Raw genomic sequence first — 25,859 nt, 5'->3', positions numbered from 1 at the left:
GTTTGCAAACATGTACGCAGACGAATCGGAGAACACAAAAGATGACAACACGCTCATAAAGAGCAGGATATTGGAGGCAGCTGTGAAAAATGATCAAGGGATGACATCAATAACAGGACGGCTCTCACTACACAGGATGCAGCTGCATCTTAATTGAACACGCAGCTCATTAGACCTGCTGGAGGTGGACACGGCCTCTCTGCACACGGGCACTACTCAGACAGACAACACAGGGTGGGGGTGAAGGAGCTGGGCTGATCACTGCAGCAGCTGAGATCTCGCTGGCAAACACATTTTAAATGAAGGCGGGGACGCACATTGCTTTTGCACGTCACTCACTAGTTGACTGTGGCAGGCGATCGGTGCCGCACCAACTGCTAAATTTGAAAAATGTCTTGTATGTCAGCCCTGCAATAGCTAGAGAACGGTCCAGGATGACTCTCTCACCAAAAGTCAGCTTGGGATTGGCTCCAGCCCCACCACGACCCTCAAAAGAAGCAGTGTGGATGATGGATGGCCGGAAGGCTATCAACCCCATCTGACTGCTACGGGTCTACAGTTCTAGCAGTGTCCCCCCCCCCCTGTCCAACATCATCTTTGCAAGTGCTGCACAGAAGACAAGATGCAGCTTGTCACGTCATTACTTATCCAGCTTGAGGCGGCCATCAAAACCTGCAGAGAGGTGAAGCAGGGGCTGGGGATGTTGTTAGATAATGGAAGATGACCTGACCGCGGGGGAACCATACTCTGAGAGATGCTCCCCCATGCCGCTGCTATTAAATACCAGACTGAGCCAGGAAATGTGCAGACTGAAAAGCTTTTGTGCGAGAAGTATAGTCAGAGGAAAACAAAGGGTGAGAGAGTGAGGTAGAGAAGATGTAGAGAAGAGGTCAAAGAATCTCTCGACTTACTGAGCAAGAAGAGACTTCAAGTTTTCCGCGTTTATGACTTCTCGAGATTTAGAGATGGGACTTCTTATATTCATATTACAGTGATATTTGACTCGAAATGTTGCATGGATTTGACTTAAAAAAATTCCTGACATTTAAGCTAGCCCTTGCTATTGTCAGATGCCGGCATTTTCAGCAGTATCGAAGGCTTTTCCGATGCTGGTATCAGCACAAGTTTGTCAAACTACCTGATGGAAATCATTTTCGGATATAGCACAACCTAATACAAAGCTAATAATAAACCATGCATGCCTTGTTTTTAAATCATTTCTGCAGCAGTTTTTACATCTCTTTATAGATGGGAAGTCTTCCATCTGTCTGCTTTACATATACTCTATTTCTATAATACATTGTAATACACACACAGTTTTACTGCTTCCCAAATCTAAGAAGCCAATAATAAAGCAGTAAGGCAGGTTTAGTGGGTTCTTTGTATGTGTCAATCGATGTCAACCTAAAATGAGCGGAGTCTAAGCACAGTAGGAAAAAGGCAAATAGGCATCATGACTTGAGAGGACTGTTCTTTCAATAACACTTTAATGAGATGAGACAGCCAACTGAAATCAGACATGGATTTGTCACAGCCATGCATCATTAATGGCTCTCACCTTAGGCTAATAGTGCCCTCTCAGAGAAGACGATAATGACAGCTCTCAGCCACATCAAACCATCATTTTGAGCAGGGATTTGTTTCTCTTTTTTCGTTGTCTTTCTTCTCATTGGGGACAATCTTGCTTTGAAAAGACGGAAAATGAAGCCGCTCCCTCTTGACCTCCACAGTGGCCACATCATACATGCACAAAAGAGTACATCTGCAGTCCATTATAAACCTACCATCCGCCATTAAAACTTGTCCTTAGAAAGGGACACCAGCATCTCAACTCTCTCCATCCTCAGGCTACATTCTGCTGAGGCTCGGGTGCAGGTGCATTCAACAGAAGTTAGCGCTCTACTCTGTACCTACTTCCTCCCTTAGCAAAAAACTGCTGAAGTTAATGAAGGCATGTGCAAGAGAATGAAATAAAAGTGGGTGAAGGTGGAAAAAGAGGTGCAGAAGGAGGGAGACAGAGTGTGAACCAACAGCCCATTAGACTGCAGTGAAACCTTGTACTTAGTGCAGTGAAACGTCTCCTGATGAGATCACACTTTTCCTCGCCAAATGAATTAAACGATGGTAAACAACTGAAATTAGCAGGAAAATTATCTTATATTTCCTTCTGTCATGTCTTTGCTATATTGTAGATATTTGATCCGGTTAGTTTTGGTTGCAACCCTGACTTCAGTTTGATCCAGACCGAGACCATCTCTTTTGGTGGAACTATATGTTTCTCTGTTGGTTCCGCACCGTGGTCAGAGGAAACTTCATATTTATTTTGATTCAGACTCAAACTGAAAATTCCAAATGTCCGGGCCAAACAAGTTAGGTGTAAAAGCACCCTTAATGGCATAGGGGTTATATGAAGTTAGTAGTATTTGTTCTGTTCTGCAGCACTTATAGATGGGAAATAAACTAACTAAACAAAAACAGAGGTAGAGGAACGGCTGACACGTCGAAGCGGAATCTTTCAATCATTTTCGTTCAATCAAAAAGAATCAGCATATCAAAAGGCTTTTGATGAGGCCCTGCAGCTGCTGCCTCTTCAACTCAGATTCATTCTGTTCATCCGTTAATTAAATCTGCTGCTGCAGTAACTGCTGCTAACACACCTTCATGTGTCTGGACCGGTTAGATGCAAATGATTATCAATGTACAACAAACACTTTGTTGAAGCTCACTTTTGCGAAAAAACCTGCTGAGCTGAGCTGTCACACACAGCAATGTGCTTAGTAGTATCACAGCTTTTACTAGTGTGGGTACAAGAAAAGAATACCTGCCAGCCGAACTGGAGGCAGTGTTCGTGTCCCCACCGGTTTTCAAAAGGGTTATCAAATTTGACAAGAAATGGAAGTGAGCCTGAGTGGTTCTGGCACCGCACCCGCTTTGATGATCACGGTGTGAAAAAACTGGAGAGTTAGAGGAAGGAGACTGAGCAGAGAGGCCACAGAGATTCACAGGAGCATGCTCAGACTCACATGCACACATGCATTTTTGGAAACGTCCACTTCCTAAGTGGTTCCAAGTGGTGGGTTTGTGTTTGTGACCATCTGACAGCACATTAAGTATTCTGTATTCAAATAGTGTGAAATTCAAATCAGTTTTCAATAATAATCCTCTCAGTTAAACACATATAAAGCTATAAATGTGGAGCCAGATCATAAGACATTATACCCTCGATATTTACCAAAATTAACATTTCGTCTTCATCTGAGGAAGCCCAACCTGTTTGACCCCCAATAGGATTAGTTGAGTGAATGGAATGATGTTTGAGTAGTGATATTGTGCAAAGTCAGTTTGAAAGGTCCCAAGACTTCAGACCCTTGATAAAATGTACGCACCATAAGGCTTTAAGACCGGGGTCTAAATGTATCCAAACACATTATTTAAAAGTGGCACAGAAGAACCTGTGATACTTTAGACTGAATGTGAGTTGATGCAGCATCAAATTAAAGTTTTACAGACAATCACACAAATGTTTTTATATGGACACCATTTGTGTTTTTATAGCTATAAAATGTATGCTTTTATTTTTGTATGATTTTCTTTTAGCCCCAGTAAAACAGATTTTGATATAACCGAGTTTTGAAGAGTATCTGCTAAAGCTCTTTGGCTGTAAAATGTTTTCTTTGAGGTGTGATCTTCTATGTGGAGCATCAGTCTCTGTGCAGAGGCCCTTGTCAGACAACATTTGGCTAATCTGTCATTCGAGGTCAGTAGTTGCCCACTAACTCAAATACACTGTACATCTCAGTGTAGAGCATCAGGAGTTTTTGTAAAACCATGCGGCACTGATGTATTTATAATTTCCAAATGAATCCAGTTTTGTTCTATACCAGCACATTAAATGTGATGATTGGATTAAAGCTGTAATCCTCTGGAGTGCATCCCAGTGAAATGTTATAGTCTGTTGGATGTGGAATCTAAAAACTTATCAAAAAAGCTCCCTTAATCCCCCTCTACCTCACTCATTATCCTCTCTTTCAAAGTCTCTCTCAGTCACACTGTTATATAATCTTAGATTTCTTATTCCTCTCAGCCAACATTGACTCGTCGTTACCTCAGAATACAAAGTCAAAACTGAGTCATATAACCAGTGTCCTGTCTAATCTCTAATAGTGAGGGAACCATGCGGAATGAGTGTGTGTGAGTGTGAGTGCACATAATGTGTGTGTGAATGCAAAATCATGTAGATTTGACTGATTATTCTAAAGCGTTTTTTTCAAATGAAAATGTCTGTGCTGTGCTGATGTGTCTGTAGCCTGCACAGTTAGCACGGTGGCGGCGCTGCTCGAACGCTCTTATGTATTCAAATCACAGGCCCTCTATTCTCCTGGGTGGAGAGCCGTGTCTGGGCTGATAAAACCTGGAGAATCCTCAGTGCTGCACAGCGGGATGACAGCCGCAGACCAAGGCCACCTCAAACGGATCAAAAGGTAATTATTCAAAGAAAGCTATGCTCTGTACACAAAAGAAATATTTGGATATGGACCGTGGCCTGGGACGCTGGGAATACAAAAATAACACTGAAGGCAAAATGGCAGTTAATATAAATGTTGTGTAAAGACACAGCGAGAGGTAGTTACAGCATATTTCCCCTGGAATACGTACTTAGCAGTGGCTGAAAACTCTGTGGACTCCACCACTCACTTGTTAACACATTGGTGGACATATCACCTCATAATTAATTTGTATCAACAGAAACATTAACAGGAAAAGCACCTTGTATTTGAGCCACCGGGGCAGTTGGGATTTCAGGGCTTTGCTGAAGGGCATTTTGTTAAAAGACGTGCCTTGGAACCTTGGAAGAAGTCCAGCAGCTGCTTTAAATAAATAAAGGGCACAGAGAGAGGAAGCAGGGGAGACGTACAGTAAGAAATGATAAAAACAAGTGGGAAGAAGAGGGAGTCTGGCTCGGCCTAGATAAGCACCACTGTGTTTGGCTTAAGGTCCTCTACTCCCACTCTCCCGCTCTCTTCCGCCCTGTCTCCCTAACTCCAATGCACCCTTCCTTCCTTCATCCATCCGTCCATCAATCATCAATCACTCATCCTGCTCTACGTCAGTCCATCACTCAATGGTCCACAGCCCTGCAGCCGTCCCCACCAAAAGTTCCCCAGTTGGTTCACTCAGCCAGAGGAGAAGCATCAGCACCAGCAGTCGCAGCCACCTGTTCTCCCCCTGCTGAAATCTCCCTCTCCTGTTACATAAAGAGACACTTGCACTGTTGCAATGCAGCATCAGATGCTGTTGTGCAACAGCATTAAAAATACCTCAGGGTCAGTGTGGAGGAAATTTGAAAACAGGATATCAACAGAGTTATTCTGGTGGAGAGAATAACCAAAAAAATAAAAACTCATTTCGAGTGACACTCTGTCTGTCACTTGAAGGTAAGAGTCTGCCATTAAGTCCTAGCTTTATATCTGGTGTGTCTTTGTGGAGCAGAGAGCAAATACTTTTCCATGTGCGACATGGCCGCCCCAATGAAGCTGAGAAGACTCGTGACATAAACTTAACTCCTGCTGGTCTCTATCACAAGACTGATTCACAATTAGGGCAGTAGAGGGGGAAGAATTGAGCCATTTCACCACGCCCCTGTGTGAGACACGTAGAAAACACAATATAAACGTTTCTCCAGACCACACATATGGGCAAAGTTGTGTGGGTTCTTGAGTATGATTTCTGTGGTCCAGCCCTGAATATGTAAGCATGTTAGGATAATGGAATATTGAAAATATAAGAGCTGGGATTGCTAAAACCTATAAAGGGAAAGTATATATAACTATAAATAAAGAGACACATACATCTTAGCTGCTATCAGACACGCACTTCCTGCTAGTCCCCTGGTAAATGTCAAGAAAATGTGTTTACGTATTTTGTTCTAAAATGTTACAGACTCAAAAACATCAAACAGGAATACAAATATCTCAGGATGACATTAAAAGACACCATACCCGTAGAAGAAGCTGAAGAAGAGACTTTCCGGACATGGTCCTGCTGTTGTGAACACATCTGACAAAAACAATCTGCAACAGTTTGTTCCTCATATATGAAAGATATTTCAGAAAAGAACCCAATATGAATACATTATTACTAACTCCTCTGAAACCAAAACTTTAAATATCAAATACCATCAAATCTGCATGTTTCCTAATCTGCCTGTGCTAATGGGCTGTATTTGTGGTTCAAACCACCTCAAACCCTCATTCTATCCCTTCATATTGCATGAGGCACAATCTTTTACTGAGTTTTAAATCTGTTGTCAACACACCCAGTTCTGCAGGCAGCCCCTTTAATTCCCGTACAGAAAGCCACACTAATGCTTCTGCTGCTGTTGGAGTGTTGGTAGTGCTGCAGCTTAGGTTGGACTAATCCTGGCAACAACTGAGTAAGAACCGCCACACGCTACTTACAAACCCCTCCGCCAAATGAAGCCCCGCTCAAATGTTGATGGCTTCTAAAATTCGATTAATCCAGATTTCCATTTTGTGAACAATGGGGACTATATGGAGGTAAATCGTTTTCCGTATGAGCAGAAGCGCTGAACTAAGAAAATCATTCCATTCTATTAAATCCCCCCCAACAACTAATTACCTTCTTAATGTTTTTGCAAACAAACCCTGCCAATCAAATTCATTCAGAGCCCCAAAAAAAGCCAATCGGCAATTGGGATGCATTCTCCAAAGTGTCCTCAAAGTGATTGTAAAATAATTTGTGTACGATTTTCACGCCATTGCTCCCGTAAGAGCGGCGAGGCAGTACAGCAGGCCAGTCGGTCCACAGAGAAGGATTGTCTTGTTAATGAAGTGTGGAGTGGAGCCACTGAGGGCTGTGTATGTCACCGGATTTACAGCGCGGCGGCCCTGTGATTCCCTGCAGCTGTAAAACAATGAGGAGGTGATTGGAGTAAATTACACTGCAGTTGTCAAGCTACCGACTGCTTACGGGCATTTGATGGTCTCTCTCTCACCCTCTCGCTCTCCCTTTCTCTCAGCTACAAACAAATTGTCTCCCACTTTCACACACGTGCACGTGAACACAAACATTTTTCTCCGAACCGTCCACTCGCCCTGTATCTCTGTCTGGGATTCTGTCTGCCACTTGTTGTCTTTTTTTTTTCCTCCAAATGTCAAGACACAACACTGGTACATGACCAACGGGTCAGACAGTGATTAAGTGGTCATTGTTCTTTCTTATTGCTGCCTTTCTCTGGCCTTTCTCTCCTGCAGTGTCTAAGAGAGAATACAGATCTTACATCCAGATTCACACAGAAACATGGAGGCAAAGATATTTCTTCTTTATCTATGTTTTGGTCGGCATTCGCATGTGAAGGCCAAACAGCATCGAACATTGACAGGGAGGAATGTGTGAGCGGAAACAGAAAAGTGTTGCACTGAAATTTTGTAGCCAAGCACCAGAAAGAGTGAGAGTGTTGGGAATGAGATTCGATGACTTAACACTGACATTTTGAATGGACATTTAAAGTCTGACGCTGGCTTGGAAGCCAAATATAGCGGCTACATACGCAGGTTTTTTAAATGTGGGTAAAAGATTGACTCCTCTCCCATTGCCGGTGGAAGAGTTTGCGTTTCTGTTTTCTTTCCTGTGGCCAGTCTTGTTTGAAGTCACTGACAAGCTTCCAAAGTGGCAGATTGTTACTAAGATGTAAAAAAGAAGTACACAAACGTTTGTAGCTGTGCACGGGCCAATGGCCAGAAGTTCAATCGGCGTCATTACATCGCGCAGCACAAAGTCCAATGTCAGCCTTGAGAATGACAAAATAAAGAACGAAGAAGAAATGAGCGCGTTCACCCAGGTGTCATGTTTTCATCACTGCCAATCGAATTTGTAAACCGAAAGCGTGTGCAGTCATTGACCCGGGAGTGAAAAACCAATTGCATGCTTTCCCATTTGCAGGCAAACACCAGATGTTAGTGTGGGTTTTGACAGGTGGAGCAGAGGCTGAAGAGGTTTTGTTTGTGGAGCCGCAACCTCTGCAACACAAACACCACCATTGCCCAAACTAATAAAAATAGTATTTTTACAAAGCCAAAACAGCTGGTGCGGATTATTCAGAAAAACACTGCGACTGCGTTTTCATCTCTGCAGCGTAGCTTTGTGTCAGAATGTCAATTAATAAGCTTCGGGATGCAATTTCAATCGGGCTATTTAATGTGTCTTTTAATATCTGTTGGATGAAAGCTGCGTTCTAGGGCCCGGGGACATAATCTCTATCAGGATTTGGCAGCACAGACAATATTTGCTAGCAGAATTAATTAATTGTCGGTTTTTGGGCCATTCTTGGGATTTTTCTTTTTTAAATAACAATAAATAGAATGAATGTTCTCCACAAAGAGTATTAGGGAAACTATATAAAGCAAGGGTGTGCACGAATATATTTGAGAATAGGAAAGAAGTTCTGACATACTAGGAAGAAATTCTCGAGACAACCTGATATTACATCATGCTGAAAATCACATTAACAGTAGATCCCCACGAGAGAGCATGTGTGGCCTAATTAAATGATGATACAAATCAGTGGTTGAAGACTCTAGTCTTAATTTACTCCCAACCATAGAAAGAATGGCCAGATATTCCAATTTATACCTACAAAGACATGATACCACATCAAGGCTTTTTTTCTCATCTGCAGTTTATATAATGAATGTGTTGTCATGTCATCCTTACTACTTGCTCTTTTCAACCCTGCTGCTTTCACATATTCAACAAATGTGGCTTACTCGAAAACCAGGCTCACTTGTCCTACTGTCTCTCTGATGGCAAGGCTGAGCGTCACAGCATACGAGGGAGAATCCATCCTCAGAATGCAAGTGTTCTGCTTCTTAATATAGAACCGTGAGAAATAGCTTTCTGCTAACAGCAGCACGAGAGGGAATGACGGTGGTGGAGGTGTGTAAAATGATATAATCTGAATTAACAACCATGCAAAAAACGCCACTTTTGCACACACACACACACACACACAGGCACCCTCTAATTTTGCACACAGATAATTAATTCATACAATTTGAATAAAACATGTACACAGAAGGCAATGTGCCTTTAAAATTGCAGAAAGCTATAGTTGCCATGAGACCCTGTACATCCCCCTGCACCATTAGTTCAATCATTCATAAAAGGCAAAGGGACAGGAGCTGAGGCAATGAATGCAAGACAGTGGAGAAAGAAACAAAAAAATGAAAATGGGGCATTCAATTTGAGAAATAATGAGAGAACAGCAAAAGTGAGTGTGTGTGTGTGTGTGTGTGTGTGTGTGTGTGTGTGTGTGTGTGTGTGTCTGTGTGTGTGTGTGTGTGTGTGTGCGTTAGAGCATGTGAATTTTTGAATTGTATCATGAAAAAATTATCCAGATGCCAGGAGGAAGGTGTATAATGAAAGAGAGGAGCTGTATAGGAGACAAAAAGAGAAAGAGGGGCAGGGGGGGGAAATGGAGAGGGACTAGAAAAGGAGATGAGTTATAAAAAAAAATGGAGGAGATGAAAATGCTGGGAGCTGGGGGGGGGGGGATATGGTTAAAGGGGAGGAGAAATGAGAGAGGGGAGGAGGGTGAGAGAACAGGGAATGGATATGAGACGGAGGCAGGGCGTGAGGCGTGGGAGAGCGCAGCGGAATATAAGACTAATTAATAGTCAGAAACTGCAGGCAGGCAGGTGTGGAGAGAAAACCACAGCCAACAGGGAGGACTACAGTGATGGCTGGATTCTACTCCATCTACCTAACAAGACAGGCAGCTACTGCACTATTGAATATCGCACAGAGGTAAAAGCAGAGGCAGAACGAAAGGGGGGATGGCAGAGGAACACAGGGGAAGGAGAGGAGTAAGAATGGGAAAAACAGAGGGGAGAGACATTAACAGAGATTAAGCTGGACAGGGAGGAAGAGCGAGCGAGAAACTCATTATCCAAGGTGAGATGAGGGTTTCCTAGGAGATGTGACATGCATAACCTACGAGGGAGATTTGCTCACGCACTCTCCTGCCACCGAGCGAAGAGAGCGTTCAAGATAAACGGCAAACAAAGTTTAATTACGCGAATGGCTTATCGCGCCGCCACCTCCCTTGCACACAGCGTTCAGCAAACACAGTGCTGACCTTCAAAGTTTGCCACGGGTGTGGTTTAAACCACATGTTGTCTGACACAAGACAAACACATGTGCGCTTGTCTATTCAGCTCCCCCTATTCAGCAGCAATCAATCTTCAAGTACCGTCGCTATCTCACGCATCTGATCTCACCATGTGTGTGCGACAGTGAAGCGCCTCTGTTTGTGGATGTTGTTGTTGAGCAGCATGCGGCGAAGCAGACGTGGAGAGTTGCGTGGAGAAAGGCGGGGGGAGATGGAGGAGGGCGACCGCCGCTGTCCCCGTTGTCTCTCCGGCTGCAGCAGGTTCTCCCGCAGGATCTTCACCAGGTCTTCGTTCAGGCCGGAGTGTTTGGGCATGGGGGGCACTGCCAGGGTGTCCTGGTGGGTCACCCCCATGCCTGCCTGCTGGGCCATGCCTGCCCCGGCTTCACCACCACCACCACCACCACCACCAGCTGAATGAGGGAGCGGTGAAGGCAGCCAAGTAATATCAGAAATGAAGCAATACGCACACTACAAGTCTGCTTCCTTTCTGTGATAGTCCCAGGATTTCATCAAGATTTTGTAATTTGAAAAAAAATGAAAAATGTAAAAAATCCTCGGGGTGATAAACTAAAAAAATAAATCCTCACACCAGCAGCTCCTTCTATGCAAAAGCAGGGGATGTACAAAGAGAAAAAAAATCCTTGGTCTCTTTCTCCGTCAGCGTCTTTTAAGGAGGCAGCAGATGAACAGAAGCACTGAGAGCTGCTGCCTTTGTCTGCTCTGCAACACTGGATGTCTGCTGTGAAACTGCATGAGAGAAGATAAGGGGAGGATGGAAGAAGGAAGGAGGGAGGGCGTAATGCAACAAAAAAAAAAGGGAATTCCTTCTATTCCAGCCCTTTCTCCCCGGGGCCTGGAGGCAAACTTAAACACAGAGCCAGGGAGATCAAGCCATACATGAGTTTAGCTCAACTAATTCAGTCCATTGGAGCCCAGTCCGGTGAAAAAAACAAAAAAGGAACGAGAGGTGGTTCTCCTGTAAAAAAAGCCCCAGCCCAGTATGGTTCAGTCCAGATAGGCTTGGTGGAGCTCTGTTCCATCCAGGCGAAGCAATTTATCCTGCCTCCCTCTGCAGAGAGACTGACTGCTGACTGCAGCCAGTTTATAAGCTACTGATCCTTTGGAGCTGAGCGGAGCGTGAGCGAGTGTTTGAGGAGTGTGTGCGTGTGTGTATGCGTGCGTGTGTGTGTGCGTGCGTGCGTTTGTGTGTGTGTGTGTGTTTGCTTGTGTATACAATAGAGAGGAGAAAAACAAGGGGGTACGAGGAGAGATATGGTAAGCTCGAGTAACACTGTGACAAATGTTGTATGCATGCATGCGCCTGAAAGTTGAGGCACATGCGGCTGTGAGGGAGCCTTTCTAAATGCAGCAGACCGCACTAAAAGCCCCCATTAGTTATTGAGTGACCATGAATCCAGACTCAGCCTGAGAAGACGTCCCTAGAAACGTCAAATGATGTCACGTGTCCACCGATGAGTGTTCAAATGCACACATTTACATCTGCTTTTTACCAGCATCCCAGCATATGATTAAAAACTAGGAGCCTCGCTGTTGCTTCCAGTGTCGGCCACTCCCTCTGTATTAGCTTTTCAAATGAGGGCGGGCACGTTGGCTGCTGAATCTTATATGCTAACCCTCTAGCCTTTTTCCCTCTTCAGCATAGCAACCAGCAGCTTATTTTGAATGCAGAACATAACAAGCTTTTAGTCGTTCTTATATCACCCACTTACCTTTAGATGTCAGTTTACTGCATAAATATATACACAGCTGCTAAACGTGCCCTGCAAAACAATCACACCAATCCTTAAGCAATTGACCTAGCAGCCACCTACAGCAACACAGGTGTCATGTTAGCATGTCACCTTATGACATACTAACATGCTTATGGCTGAATCATCCACTGGAAAACGCAAACACGAATACAAATATTAATGGTTGGTTAGTTTGGTTTCTCAATCATTGCCGACGCAAGCTAGTATGTGGTAATTAAGGTTTTAGCTAACAGCTAAATATATTTTAATATTTGTACCATTAGCTGATCTATTAAGTACTTATATTTAAAAAAATATGCTCGGGGTGGAGGGACACATTTGGAAGAGCCTACGAATTGGAAAAGTCTTGTCACGCTGCTGTGAAGCTATCGGTCTAAGTAAACAACCAACTAAGGAAGCTGTCCCCATGTTGAGACACAGCTATTCTGTGAAAAGTTAAGGTTGAAATGCACATTTAACTTGATGTGCACTTACAGCCCCATTCAGTACAACGGTGGCACAGCGGTGATGTGACCTAATGTTCGTATTGAAGCTGGTGTTGATTTGTTGGTATAAAACTGGTCGCTCTTTTAGTTTAGCATGTTAGCATGCTAAAATGTCTTAACAAAGACTCTGGTGGAAATGTCATCAGTTTTGTAGAAATTTCCCTCATGAACAGAAAACATCAAATTGGAGGGTGACACTGAATGAAAAGTCAGCGGATCTCTTAAATGATCAGGCTACATTGTTAAGGAACCATGAATCTGAGTTTCAAATATCATGTCTCCTTATCTCATGTTGTGGAATTGCGTTGTTTTCTTATATTGTTCGATATTGTTGTTAATTTGTTGTTTGTAAAGTGCACCAACCACACCAAGGCAATTTCCTGTATGTGCAAATATACATGGCAATAAAAAAAATTCTGATTCTGATTCTGAGATGAAAGAACAGAGGCAATCTGCAAAATCATTAGGGATTTATTCATCTGGGGAACACAATCCATCCAATGTGTGTTGGGACTTTGCAGTCTGATTGGTGGAAATTATGGCAAAATAAAAATCTCTAAACCTTTGATGTCTATTTGCCACAATAGACATCAAACTTGACACAAATTTTACAATGTTCAGGAAAGCCGGTAAGATTTTTCGCATTCAAGCAGCCACACAGTAACAACCTGCCTGTCACTCACCAATAGAAACCACTTTTGGTATTTCAGCACAATCACACAGCAACTAGCTCTGGACCTCACCAGTCACCTAGTAACCTTCCTAGCAACTACTTAGAATGTCCTGAAAACCATATAAGTCACACACCAGCGAGCAGCAGCGACCTGTAAAGGCTCCTCGCACAACTGTCTCCTGGAAATTACATTTTGACTCATTTGAAACCGCAAATTCAGCCTGAAGGGAGCATGATGGCAACTGGATTATCGACATACTGAGGATTTATTATTTAGAGGAATGCCACAAAATGGAAACTTTCCAATTTTCTTAAGTTACAGATTAGACCAGAGACGACAAGAGACGATGAGGTTTAATGACCCTTGTAAACATTATGATTACCTATTCCAATTAGGCAATTTGTCACAATAAATCCTGGGATAGTTTTGCCAGAGAAGGATCTACCCAGTGCATCCTTTATTGCTTGGGAATTGAAGGATTGATTTCTCGGCCACATTAAAAGGAGCCTTCAAAGCTGGACAGTCGAGCCACAATCGTTCTTCAAATGCAGCCTCTGAAGAAAACACTGCTACAGACTTTACTTGGACAGAACATCCAGTTAGTTTAATGGCTGCCAAAGTAAATTTGAGAAAACGCCATCTGCAATTAAAACTAATGGGCTAGTAATCCCGTTCAGGAGGAGGCTGCTGCCTCTGTTTGTTTTGGGGGGGAAAAAAACGATTATACACACATTATAACTTCAAACATCTTGTATGAACATGGAGTTTTGCATCATTTTGCAAAGCTCATTCACTCAGCCACTCCTTGTCAACCCCCCCTCCAGCTACTGCCACAATTCCAATCCAATCTGAAATAAACACTTCCTCCTGTCAAACCTATTTGGCAACATTGTTGGCCTTATGGAAAATGAAGTTTAGGATGAGCCAGACATATGAATCCGAGAAAAAGAAATGAAGGTGAAGTGAGGATGAGGTTTCCATTGATTGGGGGTGTTGAACCTTGCTGAATGAATAGGAGTTGCTGAAGATGTGGCTGTTTGTTTCATTTGCCTTGTCATCTTCACAATCAGTCAGTCAGACACTTTCAGCCATGATAGCAATGGAGGGTGGCTGGCCTTCATTTGACAGCTTGCAATTCATCACCACCTTACAATAGACGGAGGAGAATAACGCCGCCCTTTCCTAAAAGGTTTGACATATAAACACACATACATACTATGTGTCCTCTCATACACTTCCATCTTTGCCTTCCTGTCTCCTGCTACCTGTGTTTCTCTGCATCTCTTCATGTTCTTTTCTTTGTAAAACAATTTTTCTCGAGCCCTCGCTGTTGCTGCTCATGACGTCTACGTCTCATTCCCCTTGGTAACCAGGGGCAACATGGAGGGAGAGGGACGCAGGGATCCGTCAAGAGGGCTGGAGGAACAAAAGCAAGAAAGGGGAAGCTAATCTGCAGGACGCAACAGACACTCACACAGGCCAGCGCCACACGAACACTCACATGCACTGAGAAAACCACTAAGATGTAATCCTTGAATTAGCACCTGATACGGATACTTTACAGTCTATTTGAGCCACACAACTTCCCTGGGTGGGGACGCAAGTAGGAACACCAATCAGTGACATCTAATCCAATAGCCCTCCAAAAAAATACTTCATCCAATATAATAGAGTCCAATCCGACAGAAACCCACATCAAGGGCTAAAAAAGATGAGCATCTCTCTGAGTGTGTCAGGAAAAACTTTGAATTCATGTTGTGTAGGAGTTGATGATATAGTCTCAAGCCTCGTACATTGTGTGCTTGCCGAAAGGATGACGACGAGCGATGTATGATTCATACTCGATAGGCACACAATAAATTAATAGACAGGATAAACTTCACCAACCACTGCAGCAAGGTTAAGATTAGTATTTGCCCTCACATCCATATTAATTCTATACCAATAATGCTATACTAACCATACGCATTGAACTTCTATTCTCCTATTTGAATCCAACTCTTGGAGAAATTAGAGACACTAACTGTCTGCTTAATAGATTTTCCATTAGTATAGATAGTTTACATAGTGCACTGATCGTGCAATATGTAGATCTGAGCTCATTGCCCACTGGCTCCTTGCGAAATATGATTCAATCTTGACAGACTGGATGCCTTTCTTTTAGCAGCAAACAACATGCCGTCACCTCTGACTGCACAGTCTGGAGTCTAGAGTGTTATTGGCAAAAGGTTTTTCTGCGTGACACTCGACTCTCGACTTCATATAATGTCATGTCTGAGGATATTTGAATCTATGAAGTGGTCTGTTGCTATAGGTACCACCTGCATACTCTAAATGAATCGCATGTTGAGGAGACACTGATGAAACAGCGTTTAGGAGGAGGAGAGGGGTGGCTGGCAGTAAACAGGAGGACTTCCATCATCAGAGTCAATGAGAATTCCTCTACAGCGCTAAGTGGATCAGGCGAAAATGTTACCAACAAGACTTGATGCAGCTCTGCCTCCCTCATGTGGACATCTGCTGCCACTGTGCTTTTAGGTGGCAGGTAGAGATTATGATTTAAAGATGTGCACTGTCTCAAGGTGGAAGCATTTCTAGGTAAGATGCCTTTGCATTGTAAAATCGATTGTGTCATAGCATTGCTTATCAAAAAAATTGTATTGACAGGAAGTATCAATGTAAATATTTAAACAAATTAGAAATTAGAGGAAAAAAAAGTGGTTATCTAATTGGAATAAACTTCCAGAGCCTGCAGATGTGCTGAAGACTTTCCTGTCTACCACGGCCTATTATCAAATCAAATTACTCATTTCTTATTGTTTCTTATTTTTGGGTTATTCTATTTGTTTATTTCTTTACATCACCATTTTAAGTCTTTCATTTCTTTCTTACTTAATGTATTTTCTTATGTAGCTTTTACAATTTGTCATGATGCCTTTCACATCTCAAGGTACGACCTTTAAATTGCCTTGCTGTTCAAGTGTTCTATATTTAAAAAAAAAAAACACAGCTCCCTCTTATTGCTCAGAAATATTTTTTCTTGCACAAACAATTCAGCTTCTCAGTCTTTGATTGCAGCCACTCAAATGCAACCATGCACAACAGTTTCTCATTAATAGATTGATGGATTGAAGTGTAACTTTCAACACAAAAGATTGACACTTCCGCATGACAGCAGTAAGCAGTCTTTTTTTACTACACATTTTAGCCAACCTAACTTAAATGTAACTAAAGGGTTGGCGTAATATATTCAACCGTAAAAAAAACTAATCATCTCCTCTACCACTGAATTAAAAAGGCTTAATTGATATTAATATTCAGTTTGCAAATGATCTTTATCTTTATGAATTTTAAGAAATGTATTTAAATATGTGGTAGCAATGCTCACATGCTCTTTCTTGGAATCGAACAATAAACACAATGAAAGCCGTTTGTAATGGAGAGTCAAGTACAGAGTTTACATATTTGACCAATAGATGGCAGTATTTGCTCAGAAATATTTGGTGGTAAACAAAAGCTGATTGAAAGATCCAGTCTCTGACTTCATGGCTTGTTGATGTAAACAATGCAGAGGCAAGTGAGTGTGTCACCAGCCCAGTGGGGTCAACAGAGATGTGGCTGTCTGTGCCGTTCGTCTTTGATAGGATATTCACATTGTTCAGGGCTCATCTCCAGTTGTCAAAGAATTACATTAATACTGTATCAACTATCTTCTTTTAAAGGTATCTTGGGGCAGTTAACGTTATTTATAGGACGGAGGGAGTCCTCCAGCAGCGGTTGCAGGTTTGGTTGCAAGCTTCTTCCAGAACCTCTTGCATTGTCCTCTAAATGAAGGAAATAGGCCGCAAAAATATTAAAAAAAAAATAAAAAATAAGCATGAAATGAGGGAAGAGAGAGAAGAGAAGACAAGCAGGTCAGAACCAAACATGTGGCCACTGCAGCAGGACTCGACTATCATTTCTGACCATGCAGTACGCCTGAGAAACTGTCTCGCTGTGTTATTTTCTTCTTTATAGTTTTAACATTTAAGAAACGCTTGCTTCGGATGACTCACAACCCGTGGTAAGAGCAGTGGCCTTGTAAATGCAAAATTGAACCCGTCCAACAGTGGGAGACTAAACCGACGAGTGAGTTATCAGCGCCTCTCTCAGGTTTTATGAAGGACAGTGTGGTGCAAGAAAATGACATAAGATGGGGCAGTGGTCCTCATGTGGGTAATTGTTCTGCACCGCTGTTCAAAAATACACAGAAAAACAAACCAGCGCTGCTTGGCGAGAGAAAGCTGAACATTGAAGGGAGCACAGCAAAAGCAGCATGCAGGAATAAAATCAAAGCAGAGCCCTTTGAAATGCACTGGAACAGTGCTGAGTTTGAGGATACAGCATGCCTCTCTATAATGAACTGATCTATTCTTGCTTCTATTCCTGTACTTGAGGGACCTGGTTTTGTTTTAATGCTGAAAAGCTCAGCCGCACGTACATCTGTCCTCATGTTCCTTTCTGATTCTCTCCCTACCTGAGAAAAACACATTCTTTAACCTACTTTTCCTGCTCACTGCAAATTTTCATATGCCCATCTGCCCGTCTCCTCTTCTCTACAATTCAAGTACATCGTCCTGATCTCCTGTGCTGCTGGTCTCTCAGGGAAAAAGAGGTTATAATATGGACAGTTAGTTGGCCAGCACAGCTGCCACAGTGACCCTGACAGGGACTGTGGTCCAATTCCCTCCCTCTGACCGAGGGTCAAAGGGGAAACTTTTGCTTCACATAAACACACACACATACAAGAGTATGAGTTATAGCTGTGGTGGAACTGGGTTATTCTGTAAATAATGGGCACCCACTGATGTGTAGATCTAAACATCAGAGTGGTGATGTGGTTCCTTCTGCCTGTAGGCGACAAATAAGCCATTGGTTGTGTTCCCCCATTGGTCATTATTAAATCAAGATGCCAGCAACAACATTTTAAATATTTGATGTAAAACACTTACACCAATGAGGACAAAGAGAAAATAATTGAGCAAAAAAACTAATATTGAAGAGTATCAATGGTTACAATTAATTTACAGGGTGTGTCAAGCTGAGTAATGACCTAGTAAAGGTAAAACTACAGGGAGTCTTCAGATATTACTGGGTCCGCTGCCATGGGAAGAAGTAATATAGACCTTGGCCGGGATCCATTAGAATACTCTGCTGGAACCGTTGATTAAACGTGTGCATGTGAGCGTGCATGGCGTTAGCAGGAGGCCTCCCTGTATACGTCTTATGTTCAGTTGCATTTATTTCAGAGCGGGGCAATAGTTGTTATTTATTGAGCAGCACTCTGGCATGCACACAGCCCTGCCGTGATGAGAGGAAATGGGCAAATGGGAGGCAGAAGAGAGGAAAGGACGAGAGAGGGAAGAACGAGAGAGGGAGGGAGGGAGAGAGAGAAAACGAGCGCAGCAGCTTGCCAAGCTAGGAAGGAGCTCAGAGCAGCCTGCAACTGACGCAGGGTGACAGTAAATGAAAGTGGATGAATACAAATGACCATAGGGATGAGGTTCCGGGGTTGAGAGGGGATGCAGGGGCGGCGGCGGCGGGGGGGGGGAGGAATAACTTGAGGTTGTAAACATAGTGTGTTTGTGTGTGTGTGTGTGTGTGTGTGTTTTCAGTTGTGCTCCCACAACTTGCTCTCTTCCTCACATCTTTGTGAAAAAGCCCAGTTTGAGTTACTGACTGTGTGGAGTGCAGAAGTTTAGAGGAAGTGATCGCAGTGGCAGGCCCTCGCTCTCCGACACACCTTCAGAGAGATGTTTGTTGTTGGTTCCCGATGGACAGTCTGGGTAGCCAAGCTGCGGCGCACTGAGTGAACATCAATAGGTAATAAAAATATATCTAAAGTGATGTTTAAATCTTTGCTTCTCTCACTTTCTTTTTCTTTTTCTCTGTATGCACTCTCTCTTCCCCTCTCGCCTTGAGCTGCTGCTGAATAGACTCGCCAACCTTGGCCAAGTGTCGCCGCATGATTCCACCTCCTGTGCATGTTGTTTCAAATTAAAAGCACTAAGCAGTGTCGTGCGATTGTGTATCCACGACATTACAGTGGCTGCAGAAACACTGTCGCTGAGGGATTCCAGTAAATGATAGCAAGCTTATTATCTCATTGTTGCACACAATGAGAGTTACAGCTGCTCATGGAACACACAGAATATAAACCACACTAGTATATACAAGGTCAACAAAAATCTACCCACAATGCAACTGACAGTTCAATCGCAGTTTAAATTGTGAATGTAGCCTGGAGGCGCGACCCTCAAGTAGAACTGAAGAGAAGGCCACAGAGGTCTTTTATCCTAACTTCGTTTTTACTCTTCATCCTCCATCTTTCTGTCGATAATTGTTATTGCTGGTTTTTACAACTCTTTACATAAACAGTCGTATTCCTAACATCTGTCAACGACCTGTGATGTGTAAAATTGGCACAGCTGCCCTTTAAGAGCAGTGTTGGTTCACACAGTCAAAGTGACATGTCAGAGAAGGAAAAGCTCATTCCACGAATAACAAAATTTGGAATTTCATTTAGCGGCTTCATATTTCAGGCTCCTGGTTTTGTTGGTGCTGGCTCACAATCAAACTGCCATGGCACTGTACTGCCTGAGACACTTGAATAGAACAGACAATATTGTTAATGCTATGTGATCCATCTGTGGTTTTACAATTCTCAAAAGCCAAAGCACTGTAAAAAAATAAAAAGAGAATATATATTCTATAAGATACAATATTTAGTTTCAAACAAGTGGAGGTGCAAGAAAAGGTGGATCACCTTGATGTCTTGATTTAAAGAATTAATTAATATCTGTTGGGTTTGTCTCATTATCACATGGAGCAAAAATAAGAATTTGAGCTGGTTATGAGAACTATGAAAAAATATATCAGTGAAACTCAACCCACATATAGAAGCACAGGGATAGTTTGATTAGAAGCAAATACTTGAGATTCAATACAAAGAACAACTAACGAAGAAACAACTGCTCCATGGTTTTACTATGTTTTCTTGTGATTTTAAATTAAATAATATGTTTTATAAGGATTGGAAATGCAGGGAGAGAGTAAATGGTGTGTATCTCCTCTGAAAATCAATCAACCCAAACATGTTCGACTGTTAAAAACATCAAAATGAGGCATTATCGTGACCCAAAGAAATATCTGTGATTTAAAGAAAAAAGATTTTAAGTATTTCTTTTAAATTCCTCATCTTCCAGTGACTGAAATTCCCCATATTCTAATGAATTAAAGTCCATGAAAAATAATAATGGTCTCTAACTTGTTCCGCAGCCACTTGCACTTTTGCTTTCACCTTCTGCCAGTTCATCTCAAACCAGCTCCATGGGTCTAAGTCTGGAGAGTTTGCTTATCGTCCATCAACTGAAGTCCTTGTCTCGTTCTTTCGTCAACTTGCTGTACAATAAACCCTTGAGCAAGCAATCTGTCTTCCTCTGGCACTTGTATTTTTGTCACTGTCCTGACAGCCAATAACATCAGTACCTCCTGCAGCACAGTATTGTCTTCATGATGCATGAGAGGGTGCGGCAACAGTTTGTTGCAACACCTTATACAGACAGAGGGTTTGTAAGTCAGCAAAAGTGGAGACAGCTTTCAGGAAATGTTTGCATTCAGTTTCAAGGCTTTATTTACTTCAGTTGAAAGTACAACCCGACCATATTGATGTTTAGTGGCAGCTGTCAATGTTGATATTAGGGAAAAGCATTTTGCATAACGATATATTAGCCAATATGCGTGTCAATAATTCCTTAGATGTCACTATAAGACATTTATGATAAATACATTATTGTACAGTTTAACCACAAGTTTTACTATAAATAGCCCTAAATATAATGAATTGCTCAATTTTCTCAAAATGCATCAGTATGACAACTTTTCTCTTACAAACAGACACGTCAGCCAACTAACTGTTAAATCGGTCAGGTACTAGTAGAAAAGGCCGTTTTCAGTTTAACCCTAGGCAGTTTAAAACTTTCCTCTGAGGTAGGTAATATTTGTAATATTTTTTTTTATCTTCAATGAAAACCAGAAAAAAGGGGGTATTCTAAAACTGTTTTTGTAAAGAATAGATTATTCTTTGTGCTGCTTATAAGCGTTTGCTTTTTCCAATGAGTTTTCACATTAAGTGATCTTTTTCTTCAAGGGACTACAGGGCTGTGAATAAGGTAAACAGCCTCTCACTAAGAGAGGCCAGTGGTTTCACATAATTCCTGTTTTCACTGAGGCTTCACAGAAGACACATCGGACAGCTTTGGTACGGATTCAAACCTCAAACAATTTCACTGCCCAGTTCAGCCACCAGCTTCTAAATGTCTCTCGCTTCTCCGGTGCTGCCGACAGAGTGAGACAGAGGGGAAACCTTGAATATCGAGCACTCACATTAGTCTCTCCCATAGCCATGTAATCGTGTGTCACATGTTTTGACACCAGCCAAGGCAAAGCACAAACAGTTTCCAAGCCACACTGGCATAACAAAGAGCTGAGTGGAGGGCCGTGGGAACTGCTAAGTGATGGGAACAGAAGTGAAGCAAATGGGAAAAATTTACTTCAAAGACATTTCATTTCTGCTGATCTCATCACAGCGGAGAAAATTAGGCCAGTCAAAGAGACCAACACCAATTTAATTATTTTACTCCAAATGACCTTCTTTTTGCACATTTTATGGTATGAGAAGAAAAGGTCGCAGCACCAGGCACATGGTTCAAAATGGTTGTGCTTAGTATCTTAATTAATCATGGTGTGTTTTGGGTGTAATAAACCAATCAAAGCGGGCGCCATCATCAATTCTCTGTAAAAGTCTGGGGAGCCTGAACCAAGGAGGATTGATGTTAAACAGGAGGATTTGCAGTATAAGAGAGAAGGCTTCTATGCAAAGGAATCTCATTTGTGCTCAAATTCAAAAATGCATGAGCAGAACACCTGTGTGTGTAGGAAACAGAGTGTATATGTGTTGTGCACCCGCCTATGTATCACAGCCTTGGTAAAACGCCCTTAAAACACTGTACCACAGACTTCAGATCAGTTTGTGCTTGGTCAGTCACACAATCACCTTCTGCTGCCTTAAGATAGCTTTGCATCATAAACTGTATATGAAGACGTAGGACATGACTACTCCCCAAAAGTGAAGCCAAAGCGTCTTGGAGCGCCAACTGGTGGCCGGCTGCAGTATAGGCCATAAATCCCACCCTCTCGATAGTCCTGGATTGGAAATGGACTAAACTAATATCATATATTCTGAGCAGCCGAGATGTCGATGATGGTGAAGTTGATGTTGAAGGAAGAAATCTTTGCGGACCCAAAACTTGCTTGTATAGTTAAAGTTTATTACACAGAAATCGTACAGGTCAGTACGGACTCAGAAACCCGGAGACATTCACACGCCAATAGTGAAAGCCTGAATTTGAAGGAGTCAAGCACACATTATATAGAAGTTGCTTACGCCCATGACAACGTCCCACATCCCGTGGTTTAACAGGACATGACTGCATGTGTCTGAGCATATAATGTAAATGAAATGATGTATTCATAAGGACATGGTTCGTGCTTAAGGAAGAAAAGCCATGTTCTATACTCATCCATTAACAGGTCAGAGATCATTCCCTAGGGGAGAGAAATGACGAGAAACCCATAGAGGAATTTCGGAGAATCTGAAGATGAGGGTCGCATGCTTAAACATGTGATTCTGGTTTCTACCCAAGTTAAAGGGATCGATAAACAGAATAAACTACACTAAGAGGTCAAAGTACTTGACAAATCAATCGTTCTGTTCTGCACTTCAGTTTGTTCTTAGCATATTGAAAAGGCTATTCGATAAGTTTGTTCCATTTTTTCCAGATAGTGGGAGACACGTCCTTCACATACAGTCTTTGCATTGCATCAACAATGCATCTGACCACACCTCACTTTAAAGACCAACATGCTTACGGGCGCTGAAGTGGGCCCAAATGTAATTGGTGTTATAACAACGTGGACCTGTGTTATGCTCGGTGCCGGTTTTGCACCAGGTGATACAGACCCCCCCCCCCCCCCCCATCTCAAACAAACACATCATTTTACTGTTTTGAAATAAGCATATACTGATAATTAACAACTGCACTGAGATCAAGACGTTTTCACATGGGATGGTCCTCTATAGAATCCAGTAAATAATTAGTCACCTTGACAGAAGCCATCTCTGTAAACACTTAATCTCAGAGCAGCTTTGTTCAGTGTCTCTTTAGATGCGGTGTTATGGCAACACTTAAAAGAATGTACATTTCAAAGCACATACCCCAGCCCGATAACATGAATAAAGAATAGGATCAAATAAATACTTCTGCCTGTTATATTTCTAGAGACACGGCTGCACTTGGTGATGACTGCAAGCACGACTTGAATCTGTTAAATTAACGGTGAAAGATCCCTGTTTACATTTAAACATTTGTTTGAATGTATTTCTCATCAACATATACATGCAGTATACTGTATGAAACAGGAGTTAATGTACAATTAAAAAGCCGTGAGGGAACTAATGCAGGTGGCACATTAGGCGTAGAACATTTTCAATTGATTAAATGTTCCACATGTCAAGTGGCTGCATATTAATTGATATATTTTATTTCCCTGATGAGAGAGATCTGGGTGGTGGTGGCCGAGCACCGGTTTACCATCAAGAAAGGACAGATTTTTTATGAGCATTCTTAGAATCATGCACTTTTCCACTGAGTAAACAGTGTAAATGAAATAATGTTTTAAATGCACTTGGATCAATATGACAATATTGTTTTTTTTATTATAGCAGCTCCAATTTATTCCCCATTGCACATTTTTTTAAAGTCAAACATGCACAGAAGTTTGTTAATTTGTTCAGGATTTCTTAATGTGCAAGTGCAGAAGATACCAAGAGACCAATCCACAAAGTGTTTAAGGTCTAGGGGATAGTTGGCTGTGTGCATTATGCCTGCTGTCACAAGAATAATCCATCAAATGAATGGGACGTCTGGGGCGCCTTGAAGAAAATAGTTTTTTCTTCCTCCCAGTTTTGATCATCATATTTCTCCTGAGGCAGAAATGTGAGTTAGTATGAAATGTTTATCTACTGCACGATCAAGCATCATCAACTCTTCTGGGAGACTCTATACCGGATCCCATAAAATACCCTCTCAGAGTCAGCGCAGAGGTTTTAATCCAATTCTGACCACACACGCTCACAGCCCAGGATTGTTTTATATCGGTCATATTTTAGTTTTTAGTTTAGTTAACCTCATCTCGTTGTGAGCACAACAATGTCTACTCTAGCCCCTGACTCCTGGGAGCCTCACAGCGCAGCATCATCCACTCTACCTCCCACTGTTCCTCTCCATTTCCCCTCATACTCTTTTTCCTCCCATCATGCAGTCTGTCGTTCCCGTGGCCCCAGAGAACATGGCTGGTGTGACCCTTTCAGAGGCTGATGGCGGTGGATGTGGGGGGAGGAGTGGGGCTCTTTGTCCTCTCAGCCGCTGCTGTCCCTTTTCACTCCCATGTGCTCCCTTTAAGCAGAAAACATCCACAGTGCCCCTGACACGTACCACACTCTTCTCAGATATGCACGAGGGATCCACATTCACAGACTAATTGCTTATACCTGCTGTGCTATTGCACTCATAGTTCTGAGCTAGATGAGTTTTAACAGAAGTGATTTAATTTTTGGTAAATGACCAATAGCAATTTTCCGACAATTTTTTTACAGGTCATATTTATCAAAATTAGAAATTCAATGGGTCCTTGATTGTTGTGTGTCAAACATTTCATTTTTCAATTTCTGTGTTGTTATAGAAAACACCCTTATTCACTTTCTTACAAGGCGACGGATGAGAAAAATAATACTTTAATACCACAACATGTTTTTTGCATTATACATAAGCAACAGCTAGTTTCTTTTAGGATAATACTGTACATAAATAAGAAATTGAAAAGGGATAAACATTTAGCCTGGCGATGTACTAAATTATAAAAAATGACTGCCACCGTTACTTCTGAAGATCTCCTGACGAATTTTGTTAAATCATGAAATAGCTTGAGAGTAAAAATGGAAAGTAGTGAGGTTCCCTAATGCCCAGTAGAGATAAGACTCCAGAAAAGGCTGATTCCGTCTGGATGTGACTATTTATATAGTATTCCACACCTGGAGGATGTGGACACATGTCTTCCACTATAGAGTGTTGAGGTCGACTTCTGGTCCTCAAAGCGAAACTAAGGGCATTTTATTCTCTTGAATGTAAAGCAGAGAGCGACTCAACTGGCCTCCATAAAGATGTTTCTATTGAAGCCTATGATGAAAAAGACCCCACTTCTCATTTGATCTTTAACTCCAGTAAACATGTCCTAAGGAGATTAATGGCCTCAATCCAGTTTCAAGTCTTCCATTCTCTTCCAAATATGGTGACTTCTGGCTTCAAAAAACAAAGACATCGACAGGCAAATGTCCAACTCGATGATTAAAATCAGAAACCCTTATTAGACGTCCCAACGGGTCATCACTTGGACATAGCCACAGTAGTGGTTACCCCTGCTTCAGTCTTTTGCTAGCTCACATCTCAAAGCAAATAAACAAACGATATTTCCCAAAATGTTAATTTACAGCGTCATTTATAAAGCACATTTGAAAACTCAGCTGCAAAATGCTTTACTGCGCGGGGCAGTAATGATCATGCTTTAGTGTGCACAGTCG

The 25,859-nt window shown here is 42.2% G+C and overlaps 1 protein-coding gene across 1 annotated transcript in view; it reads right to left on the bottom strand.

Annotated features, from left to right (window-relative positions):
* Positions 1–10,721, bottom strand: part of pde4d (phosphodiesterase 4D, cAMP-specific) — an 89,096-nt gene extending 78,375 nt beyond the window's left edge. Inside the window, exon 1 of the mRNA XM_062381781.1 lies at positions 10,299–10,721. Coding sequence (XP_062237765.1) covers positions 10,299–10,561 — 263 coding nt within the window. The 5' untranslated portion in view covers positions 10,562–10,721. The remainder of the gene's footprint in view (positions 1–10,298) is intronic.
* Positions 10,722–25,859: the final 15,138 nt, after the last annotated feature.

Source organism: Platichthys flesus, chromosome 3 (assembly GCF_949316205.1).
Source record: "Platichthys flesus chromosome 3, fPlaFle2.1, whole genome shotgun sequence".
Classification (NCBI taxonomy): Eukaryota; Metazoa; Chordata; class Actinopteri; order Pleuronectiformes; family Pleuronectidae; genus Platichthys; species Platichthys flesus.
Note: the sequence above shows the minus strand (reverse complement) of the source record. Positions and strands in the feature narration are given on the sequence as shown.